Source organism: Sinocyclocheilus grahami, unplaced genomic scaffold (genome assembly GCF_001515645.1).
Source record: "Sinocyclocheilus grahami isolate Dianchi unplaced genomic scaffold, SAMN03320097.WGS_v1.1 scaffold469.1, whole genome shotgun sequence".
NCBI classification, from domain to species: Eukaryota; Metazoa; Chordata; class Actinopteri; order Cypriniformes; family Cyprinidae; genus Sinocyclocheilus; species Sinocyclocheilus grahami.
Genome location: NW_015505648.1, coordinates 577440 through 589886, shown reverse-complemented (window position 1 = coordinate 589886; position 12447 = coordinate 577440). Strand labels below are relative to the sequence as shown.

Here is a 12447-nt window from a genome sequence, read left to right as displayed (position 1 = left end):
AGCATTTCAGGGGACCTTTAAAGGGGTCATATGATGTTGCTAAAAAGAACATTATTTTGTGTATTTTGGTGTAATGAAATGTGTTTATGCGGTTTAAGGTTAAAAAAACACATTATTTTCCACATACTGTACATTATTGTTTCTCCTCTATGCCCTGCCTTTCTGAAACGCGTCGATTTTTACAAAGCTCATAGGTCTGAAAAGCAGATTGCTGTGATTGGCCAGCTATCCAGGCGTTATGATTGGCCGAATAGCTCAAGCATGTGACGGAAATGTTACGCCCCTACCATACTGTGATGATGCCCTGTCCGGCCGGTGCGATGATTCAAAAACATGAAAACCCATTATAAAGAGGCATTCGTTGCATCCAGTGGGGACATAATTATGGATTATAATTACTTATACTGCCATTTTACGCGTTGCGTTGCATCGCACCACGCCGTGTAAACATAAAACCATGTCTGCATTTGTGAAATGACAAACAACAAACCCTACTCTACACTGCCCAAAAAACTTTCTTTAAATATCAAAAATATAAAAACTCTTTAAATATAAAAAAACGTACTTGCAATCGAACAGCCGGCATTGTAGTCTACTCTACCAGGATCAGGAAACGGTCCTCCATAAAATGTGCTGCACACATCTGAATATTTGGGTTGTAGTGTTCTGGAACAGTGTTGTAAATACAACTTAACCAATGATTTCTAGTCGTGTCCATTTTTGGAAGGCCAAACAAAGTAGTTTCACTTTCACAATGAAACAGCATCACATACGGTGGCCTAGAGTGAGTAGAGGCCGGGGGCTAGAGTGAGGAACGACCGGAGGGCTAGAGTGAGCAGAGGCAGCGGGCTTGAGAATGGCGTGGTTGGCGGATTCGACGAAGGAGCGTCTGGAGGGCTTGAGGCAACCACATGTGACGATCCCCGGGCTGGACTCCGCTTCGTCCACGGTGAAAGCTGATTCTGTGATCCACAGCGCAAAGTTGGTGTATTTCCTCAGCAACCAGCACGGATCAGCTCCAGGCATGACGAAGCAGATATCATCCTCTTTTGGAAGGCCAAACAAAGTAGTTTCGCTTTCACAATGAAACACACAGCACCTTCACGACATGGCGGCGGCAACAACAACAATACTACAGCAAGAATAAAAGTTACGCCGCCTTTCTTTGCGTGAACATTTGGGCGGCGTTATGCAAATCTTCCCACATAGTGACGTAGATATGTGGGGGCCTGTTAGAACGAGCCGTTTTAGGGAGGCGTAGCTGACTCTTAACTTTTATAAAGAATATTTCTTTGGATTTGAGACTTTAGTCTTTGCAACTTTACAGATCTTACAGAGAAAGGAAAAATTGAAATCGCATCATATGACCCCTTTAAGTCCTGTCGGGTTTCTGTGCTCACACCGAAAGTACGCTCATAGAATAACGCACCTCTCAGTCAGCGTGGGAATGCCGAGTTCTTTCACTTAAGTTCTCTTAAGTTCTGTTATTGCTACACACTTACACGTAAAGTTATGTCAAAATGCCCGTCTTGGAGACTATTCATGTAAATGCAGTCGGTTTTGTCTTATGTGAACTTGAACAGTTGGGAGGAATACGGATGTGTCAAAATATTTGATCTATGCATCAGATCTTAAAGCAACAGTGTAAACCTGCAGCCGCCGACTGCGTCATAAATGTTAATCAAATAATAGAAAAGGAGAAAATCACTCACTGCTCTTGACTGAATCACTTATTAACTTTAATAAGAATCGTCTATATTTAATGAATACAGTGAAGATTATTTTTACATTTATTGTATCATGAAATGTCTAGTAGGCTATTTCTGTAGAAGCCTTTACTAGACTATCTGAAGAAAAAAGAAAGAAAAAAACTATTTAATTTGTATTTTTGAGTAATATATTTATTTAGCTTGTAAGTAATACTTGGAGTGTTTACTTGCCTTCAGTAAGCTTGAGAATGTTTTATTACAATAGTTTATTATTTTTTGCTTTTGTATAGATTTTTTTATACACAGTGGCAGTTTCTAGCTTCAAAGAAAAAAAAAATTCTAACATCTTTGTGGCAATAGTCTTTATGGGTCCAAAATCACCTTGGGTGTGCATTATTTTCTAATAATTCAACGGCCCTTCATCAGTTAGCCTATTCCTAACATAGTGTAATTTATTGTAATTATGTAACGATAAATGCATTCAAAAATAAAACAGGTTTTGACTTATGGAAAGTATATGTAGGGCTTTTATACACAGTGTGTGCCATTGTACAGACCAGGTTTATCCCTCACAGCTTAATTTTCATCTGAGAAAAAATTCTAAATGCCCTGTCTAAGGGAGATGGTCCTCACTGCAAAACACAAGATCCAGGGGGCGAGGTTGGATCTAGATCCAACTCCTCCCACCTTACATATACACCGCAATATTTTTTATTGAGATAAAAGGTGCATTTTCTACTCTTAAGGTCCCATTCACCAAGATACCTACTCCCTTTAACCCCACCCTGGAATTTATACATTTATTTTAACGAAGAATAAAGTCAAGTCCCGCCCTTTAATTTTTCACATTCTAAAACCTGTTTCACTCTGAAATACGTCACAATACATAAATCAATTCAGTCATAACTTCTTTTACATGACTTTAAGTTTGCTAAGCAAAGCAGGGCACAAATTATTAATAAAAAATCTAAATGGAAAGATACAATAGAGGTTTGCTTTTGTTACATTTAAATGGACATTGCGTTTTTCTAGTTGTAAAGGTTAAAACAATGTTAAGATACTAATAAATAATAGTGTTTCGTTGGACTCGGACTTGAGACCAACTCGGCCCGTTTTGGACTCGGACTTGTCTTGGACTCAATTGGTTAAAGACTCAGACTCAACTCTGACTCTACTTGGGTGTACTCGAACCCAACACTATTAGTCTGTCTCAGTTTGTTCTGTTTCTTCATGTCATTCCAGACAGACTGGATGATGAAGAGATCATCTCTGTGTTGAACACTGGCTGTTGTGCAAAAAAAATTTCACTGGATTATTACAATTAATGGCAAAATGAATGTTTGGAAATGTAAACTGATATTTCCTACTGACACACTACAGCAAAAGATAGAAATAACTGACTTAAACCCATTTTTAGCTGGTGAAAATGGTAGTATTTGGTAGAAATTTGGTAGTATTCTAATAATTTTGGCCACCACTGTATAAAGTAATGTTTTTGTTAATATGTTAAAATAATATGTAAACATGTTAATATTTTTTTCTTAATGTTTAAATAATAAATATCAATATAATTTTTTATTATATTTTTACATAAGGTTGTGTATTCAGCAGCACATTAGATTTTGCTGTGGCAAAGTCTTTGAGTATCGAGTATTGTATTGGTATTGAGTATTGATATTTTGGTATCATGGCAAACTCTCAGTAATATTCTGTTTTATTATATTTCTTCTAAAACCAAAATCGGCATGCCAGACTTTAAACAACATTCCATGGAAAAGAGGGAGCTTTTTTATTCCTACAGTGAATGGCACTACTTATTTATTTACACTGGTATTTTACTCATAGGTCTTTCCCTCTGCATTTTAAATGAACTATGTTATGAATTTTCATTCCCCCTGTCTCTCCCCATGTTTTCCATCATCAGTATCATGCTGTTGGCTAAACCTGCACTGTGTAATCCTCAGCAGTGTATGATGGAATACAGACTTTGTTCTCCACAGCTAGTTGAAGCTTGAATCTCATAACATAACATTAGCAAGAGAGAAATATATTTCACTTTCATAATGGAGCATCAGAGCTCTTTAGTTACACTGTGCAGAAAGTTCCTTGAGTCTTCTGATCTTCTGAAACAGGAGATGAGAAATGGAGAGAGGCGGAAATAGAGGGAACATTTGGTAAAGGAAAGAAAGAGTTACGGGAACATTAGAGAGGAAGGATGGTGCCTTCCGCTATTAGGAGGAGACATGATGAAGCAGGGCGGGGAGTAAGGGAAAGAAACAATACAGCAAACAGACAGAAAGAATATCAATGGTCTTTGTGAAATAATCATCGGAGTGTGCACCGAAGGTGACAGCAACTGTCCCAAAAATACAACTGTTCACAATCTAAAATGATTATAGAACTAATGTACAAATTAACCCTTTGATGTATGCACGGTTTTACCATACATCGAATTTGTACTTAATCTAAAACTAATTTAAATGTTTTAAAATACTTCCATATTTATTATTATGGCTATATTTAGAATTAGCAGCATTTTATGTCATTTATTTTATTAAATTAAGCAATATATTAACTACTATAGTACTAAATTATACAATTAAACATTACAGTCCTGTTTATTATATGTATAGTTTTTATGAATGTCATTACACCATAAATAAAATGAATAATCATTATTGTTATATGATTATGTGGCTGAAAAATAAGACTCCTAAGTTCAAATCCAGGTGATTTTACAATTCAGCAAACAAAGCAGGTAGTTTGATTGTATTCATTTTGTGATTTTACTGATTTGATTAACTTGATCTATACTTAGCATTCATCCATTCATTCATCCCTCACCATGTAGGAGACACAGTACTGTAGAAGCAAAAGTGGGATGGGGCAGCCAGCATAGGGAAGGGAAATATCTCTGCTCAGAAAAGGTTAGATTTTTTTAATGAGAGGGAAAAGCAGATCAATTGGCAAAAGCAGCAAAACAGGATGGACCAGTGGAGTGAGGATATTAGAGCTGGGAGGAATGCCTTGTGCTGTTGCCTGTTGTCATGATCCACTACGGCAGTTGGCCTAATGATATTGGGACTTTTCTCCCATAAAATGTTTGTATACTTACATTCCACTCAGAGACATCCTGCTGATCGGGACTGGCAAATCATATTAGAGCTATAGCTGTAGTTTTAGCTTTTGAATGGACAACACGTTTTATGTGTTATGTAATATCATGAATTAAATATAGCCAAAGTGGTGCGGGTTCAGTGATCAAAGTAATTCTCTCAGCCTATGCAGCAGAAGAAAATACTTTGAAAAAGAAGTGTTAAACCACAGGGTTTGATGGAGCTCTGAAAGTTCAGCACTGCTGCAGTAGGTGAGGTGTCAACAGATGATTAGTTCTCATGTAATGTAACATAACTTTACATGCAGCCTTTGACAAGTGCAGTGAAGATTACATGCAGATACTCTATAGCAGTGCTTTTCAACTTGTAGGTCTGTTCTTGGGTCACAGACAGCAGGAAAAAACAGTGCTAAATATGTGTACTTAGTAATGTGTACTTAACTGCTACTTAAATAACTAGTACCATTTCGATATAAAAAAAAAATCTACAGTACATCTTGATGCACAAAAACAAATCTTATTGCTTCTTGTGGAAGCTCAAATGTGCTAGTGGGACAATCGTGATCAAACCTCATTTGTTCTTGATCGTCAAGAAACCACATATGAGCTTCTGTTTACCACATTTGATGTGTTCTATGTTTGATATATGATATATCAGTTTATCTGTGAATAAAAGTGAATAAATTTTTTTTTTGCATATTGGATTGCAATGGAGGGACAGAAATCTTTCAGGTTTTATTAAAAATATTTGTGTTTTGAAAATGAAAGATATGAAGTGAGTGAGCAAATAATGAAAGAATTCTAATTTTGGGGTGAAGGAGAGAAATAATATGTCTCAAAGATTTCAAACAAGTAAATTTACATGGTTCTCCATTCCTTAATAATGAATGTGCTCAAAAGAAAGTGCCAGTGCATATTTTTATTTGGTCAGAACCAAGAAACTCACAGCAAGAAACATGAGCGTGGGATTGACTAATGCAACATCGTTTTGTGTGTGTGTGTGTGTGTGTGTGTGCGCAGGCAAGCGTGGGACCTCGCGGTGGACATCTGCCTCTCCCAGCTTCCCACCATCATCGAGGAGGGCACAGCTTTCAGGGTGAGCATGACTGATACTGCCTCTGTGTGAAGATCAGACAGAGAGAGACTATTTCATGATCAGTTATTCAGGGTCTTCTATAGCTTTTATTATTTTGCCTCAAATTAGCACTGCAGTCCTACTTATGATTTCAGTTCAGTTGTAGAATCCCTAATCATACTCAAAGTGATTTGTATATTTGCCCTCAGTAGTTATTTAATTTGATCTGGTCTCGTGTTCTAAATGTTGTTTAGTTTTCTGTTAATATCACAACTATTTGGTGTCTGGTTTGTTTTTCTGAATTTTTAAGAAATATGATAAATAAAAATACAACATTGTTAACACAACCAAAGCAAAAGATACTGAATATTGGTGGGCTTTCAAACCTGTGTTTCCCTCATGAACACCGTGTCTAAAAGTGTCACAGACACATGTGCTAATTGCTGAACTTTTGACTGTTTTATTTACTTTTTTTCCATCTCTTTTTTTGTGCTCAATTTTACTGGATATGAGGTGCATTTCCTGTTGTTTCTGATATGCTCTTCTGATATAACAGCTGAATTTCTCTCCTGGGATCAGTAAAATGTTATCTAATGGACTGACTCTTGTGACTTTCAGACATTTGTGAATCAGTGTCTGTCTTGTGTAATGGTTGCAGTGACCTTGATTTCTCAACCTGATATGATTTGTCTTTAGTGTAACAGATGCTGTTTCTGCTAACACACAATAACGCTCATATTGCTGTTCTCAGGCTATTAAAAGAGTGTTTGAAAGTCTGAAATTCAGTTATGTAATCGTGCTGGGACTGAACAAATAATATGTCTCACATTCACCCCTGTCTTTATTGTTACTTTTGGGATTCAGTGATTCTTATATGCTTATAATTGTGTGTGTATCTGTGTGCGAGAAAAAAGAAAGATGGGAGATGAGAATTAGAGAGCTGCTAATGTCTTGATATTTCTTACTTAAAAGGCTTTCACACTGAGCAGATTTGTTGTGATACAAATCAGAGTGTGATTGTTCCTAGTGCCCCCTTGGTCTGATTTCACACTTATTTGCTTTCTTATGTTATCACAAACGTGCACTGTGCATGACAGAACACACAACATGGGTCAATTTTTTACATTTAATTTGGTGTGATTATACGCAGCTTGATGCAAGGACACTTCCATCTAACTGTATTTGCATCGCATGAACGTGGCTTTCTGACATCTAATTGCGAGCCATTCATTTGCTGCTCTGATTGCACTCACCATGCAGGATAACACTGCATGCTCATGCTTGCACGTATTCTGTGTAAATCATCACCGCTGTCTTTCTTGCATGTGTTTTGCTGTAGTAATGATGTTCTTCATGTGAATCGCATCACAGTTCCGGCACAACCAAACTCAGACCACCTCTTACAGGTAGACTTTGGTTGGATACCCAGCTGTAATCCTGGGTCCGCATGACAGCTTTCACATTACCAATTTTTCATGTGTAACATACCCCTATTTCGAACTAAACTGCCAGTGTGAAAGCACCCTGAAAGTGTGTGGTACAGTGGGTAGAGTGACACAGCTTGTTGAGAACTGGGCCAAATTACACGCACTCTTCAAAGCCACTGTGAATTAAATGGTTAGTGGCAGACACCCCTTTGATTAATCACACATACTATGCTATGATACAGTATGCTAATATTCCAGAAACTGTACATTGAATAAGTTAAAGAAATATTACCCCAAAATAAAAATTATCCCAAAAAAATGACTTATCCTCAGGCCATCTACAATGTAGATTAGTTTGTTTCGTCATCTGAATAAATGTGGAGAAATTTAGCATTACATTACTTTCTCAACAATGGATCCTCTGCAGTGAATGGGTGCCGTCAGAATAAGAGTTCAAACAGCTGATAAAAGCATCTCAGTAATCCCCACTACTCAAGTCGATCAATTAACATCTTGTGAAGTGAAAAGCTACATGTTTGTGTAAAAAAAAAAACCGTCAAGGTGTTTGAATTTTAAACCGTCACTTTTGTGAAAAGTCATTCCTCTGTTGTCCTCTCAGAACAAAATCCACCAACATATTTGTTAACTTTTTTGGACCATTTTAATTGTCCTTACTTGTTCTGTGCATATTTCTCTTCTGATTCAGATGAGATGGCTTTTGAACTGGAGAAAACAATATTATAGGACTTGTTCCTGAAATGGAAGCGGTATGAAGTTAAAAACGTCTTGATGATGAACTTGTTTATTACAAACACACAGCCCTCCACTTCACAAGGTGTTAATTGATCGACTGGAGTTGTGTGGATTACTTGTGGATTATTGTGATGCTTTTATCAGCTGTTTGAACTTCCATTCTGACAGCACACATTGACCACAGAGGATCCACTGGTGAGGAAGTGATGAAGGCTAATGCTAAATTAATCCAAATCTTTTACAATGAAGAAACAAACTCATGTTCCTCTTGGCCTGAGGGTCTTTTTTTAATACTAAATATGCATTTATTGTGGTTCATTTATGTTTTAAATAGTAATTTTATCCGATTACCAATTCTCGTTCATGACCTTAATACACCAGAGTTTGAAGAATTGCAAAATATAGGTCCTGAGAAATGTAGCACTGTTAAATGATCGCTTATGTACACAGTTTTTGTCTGATTTAAAGCGCTCTTCCACTTAAATCCTGTTTTTTACTTTTCTGTCTCTCACAATTTGTTTTATATCCACAGCATAGTCCATTCTTTGCTGAGCAGCTGACAGCCTTTCAGGTGTGGCTGACAATGGGCGTGGAGAACAGAAACCCTCCGGAGCAGCTGCCCATCGTCCTGCAGGTACCTAGAAAGCATTTTAGTGATCGTAGGCACACTGCTGACATGAAGTGGTTTCCAAAAGATTGGAAGCAACATCATTCTGCTAAATTCTAAGACGGCATTATATTTTTACTTTACAGAGGAGACAACCCCATAGTGCAACAAGTCAAAACATTTGTTCAAAAAAAGCAGATGAGTTGAGATAAATATTGATTATGACTACATTTAATCCAATATTCAATGATGAAAATATGGCACAATATTAAAATTTGCAAAAATATCTTTGATGAACTTTTTTATCAGAGTTTTTGTTGTAATAAATGGCAGGCTAAATGCAACATACAAATATAGCATAAAATACAGTATTAATTATTTTTCAGAATAGTTGCAATTTTAAAGTTGATTTGACTGTAAGAGAGAAATTTTTCTTGTTTCTTGAAATTTGTTGTTGTGCTTGGAGTAAAACTGTAAGGTAAGTAACAGTTTAGTACGTCTCCATGTGGCTGTTCTACTGCAAAGGATAATCTAAATTCATCCACAAATCTGAATGTGAACATTGATGAGAAATTGAGCCTATCACTACATTAAAGGAAATTGTCTTTAATTCTAAGAAATCATTGGTTTAACACTTAAAATGCTTAGTTTAGTACAGCAATGCTTTGCGTTGCTTGTGTTTGTGTACAATGTGTTTTATATTACAGTGTCTCCTGTTTGGGCTTATTCAGCAGGATGTGAGGTTCACTCCTCTGAGAGCAATAAAGGCAAATAAAACTCTGAGGCAAAGAGAAAGAGAGATATTGACTGCAGAGACAGCGCTACTAAGGGATGTGTGAATGGGTACAAAATACACAAAAAGTGTGTACAAATGACTGACTGCAGGGTTTTGTGGTCCAGCTCCCTGGTGCTGCAGTCACACTGTCGCACTACCCTAAATTCCATTGACACCCCTAAGCAGAACTACATGCCCCATGATTCTTCTCTCTTGGGCTGGTGTCAACCTCATGAGACTCAGGGTTATAGTATAAAGGCCCGTTCACACCAAGAACAGTAACTGACGATTTACTATATTAGTGCCTACATCAGCAAACAATAACATTCTGTTTATTATAATCACATGACACAGTTATGTCTTCTGCTGTTTTTAATGCTTGAGCTCCTTTACGGATTCTTATTTAATGTTTTAATTGCTCATCAGCTGGAAAAAAAGGCTTCTAAAAGTAATTCCATCAGTACTGTTCTTCTGTGCTATTTCTTGCTGTGGTGTGGACTATTCTCATATAATTAGAATGATTATTAAAACTTTATAGTTATCATCCTTGGTTTAAACAGGTGCCTTAACACACAGACACTCACACGTTCTCTCACAAACCATCTGGGTTAATATATATATATATGGCTCTCCCACGCACATAAAATACTTTTAGTGTTTCTAAACAATGTTTTTGTTATTGTTATTTTTGTTGTTGTTTTATTAAAACACTCTTACTTATTGTTCTTAAGAACACATCCACACAATTTATTTGATATTATTTCATATTTATCTTTAACTCAGTGTACATACACACAGCATTGCTTAGACTTGTGAATGTTTGATGTCTTTTACAGTGTACTGTTCACAATTTTTTGAGTAATAAGCTTTCAAAATATATAATTTAAATGTAACTTAAGTGTTAAAATACTCTTAATTCTTGCTGTAGCCTATGTGTTCCTTTAGCTCAGACAGTAGAGCACGGCACTATAAACAACAATATTGTGAGTTCAATTTCCAGGAAATGCACAGAATTGACAAAATGTAAACTGTTATGTAATGCTTTGAGATCAGAATTATTGCTTCCTGCTGCTTGTGTTGAGTCAGATTGAGTTTTTGTAATATTTTTGTATAATACGTCTTTTTAAGAGGTTTAGACTAGTCGCAGATGGGCTCAGGTTTTCACCCTTATCTTAAACTCAGCAGCCAGTCACACTTTTACACACGTGTGTATGTGTGTAAAACCTTGTAAGTGCTGAGTAATCTTCCATTTGGCCAGAGTCAGAAAAAGCAAACCTCCCTCATATTCCTCCCACTTCTTTCACTTCTCTCTATTCTTTCATCACTCTCCCTCCTTCCTTCCTTCCTTCCTTCCGTCCTTCCTTCCTTCCTTCCTTCTGTCCATAGATATTTCTCAGGGTATTAAGGAACGCCCTGTTATAGCCAAGGTGCATGCTGAGAATTTTCACAGTCCGTGATTTGACGTGACCCTGCGATCTATTAATACCTTTATGGTAGGGTGGCATATTGTTTTGGCAGGAGATTGCAGGCGTTTTAAAATTTGTGCATGTTTTTGTGTGGGCATTGAGGTGGGCAGTCCTTCTGTTGCGCTCCTTACACACAGCACGGCTCTGTCTCTGGGCAGGCCTATATCCGGACCCCCTCACCATGCTGAGAGTTTGTACCACAGTATATAGAGTCTTTAAATACATATACACGTATACAGAGTTTTAAAATGCTGGCATAGAAAACGAAAACGTAAACTGTTTACACGTAACTCATTTTATGCTTCTTATGATCTCAGATCTTTTGATCTAAAAAGGCTTATGCTTCAATGCTTAAAACAATAATAATAATATAATTTAATAATAATAAATTGTGCCATCCTATGATTTATTTTTTTTTTTTTACACAAAACAAAATCAAGTGCCCAGCATACATGTCAAGTCATTAAGTACTATTTTAATTGCATCTAGACATAGACATTATTGTTTCCCAATGTATTTATTTTTTATGCACATATCCCTCAACGCTTAAATATCCCCTCATCAACATAAATCCAGAAACTGGTGTTCATTTTAAATCATATTACACTTAATATTATTTTGCATGATCATTAATATTATTAAAGCAGTTTTAAAACATAAAACAAAGGTGATTCTGAGAAATATAGATTGTGAACTGTAAGACAGAGGATTGTATTGTTGTAAAGAAGATGGTTTTAATAATTTTTTCTCTATCTAAAATGTAGAAAATTGTAAGAATTACGTAGGTTTGTCAAGATGTTTGACTGGTATTGATTTGTTTGTTTGTTTTCATTGAAAACAGAAGCCCTGGAGCACGACTTCATATCCTGTTAATCTCATTCGTAATTTTGCATACCTAAAATTTATTAAATTAAATTAAATTAAATTTATTAATAACACAGACCTGAATATAGAAATCCCAGCCCAGTTTCAGTTAAATTTAAGTTTGTCTAAATTAAAAGAAACAAAGTCATATAACTCAAAACAATCAAACAATTCAGATTACCAAAAAACAAATGTTTCAGTTTTTTGAACTGAAAAGAAAAAGAAAGTTCTAAATACTCATATTCATATTCAAGTTCATTTTATATTAACTAAGTTAAGCTTGCTCTACTCAAACCAAATAACTATTTTGAGCTTTAGGGTTTACAGTGCATACATAAATGTTAATGAATCACACACAAACCAGTCTAGCCACAGATGTACACACACACAGGTGGGAAGTCATTAGCTTGTGCCAGCCTGCAGGGAGTGTATGTGAGCCTGAGCACCTGTTCAAAATGATTATATTAGTTGTTCCCATTGTGTGTCTGTTTTTGTGTTTGCGTGGGTGTGGGGCATTTGGTGATTCCTGTAGGTGTGAGGTGTTTTAAATACCTAATATTCCTTAAAGGGCCATAACAACCTATGCTGTAAACATAATCTTCAGTAGGTCATTGCAGTGTTTCATCTGTTTGAGCCTTTTGTAGAGTCACACACTG

General features: G+C 36.3%; 1 protein-coding gene across 3 annotated transcripts in view; it reads left to right on the top strand.

The window, feature by feature from the left end:
- LOC107553319 (regulatory-associated protein of mTOR-like) overlaps positions 1-12447 on the top strand; it is a 302737-nt gene that overhangs the window by 181756 nt on the left and 108534 nt on the right. For all 3 annotated transcript variants that reach the window (XM_016235517.1, XM_016235516.1, XM_016235515.1), the window contains 2 exons: positions 5845-5920; positions 8612-8713. In XM_016235517.1, the coding sequence (XP_016091003.1) occupies positions 5845-5920; positions 8612-8713 (178 nt within the window). The remainder of the gene's footprint in view (positions 1-5844; positions 5921-8611; positions 8714-12447) is intronic.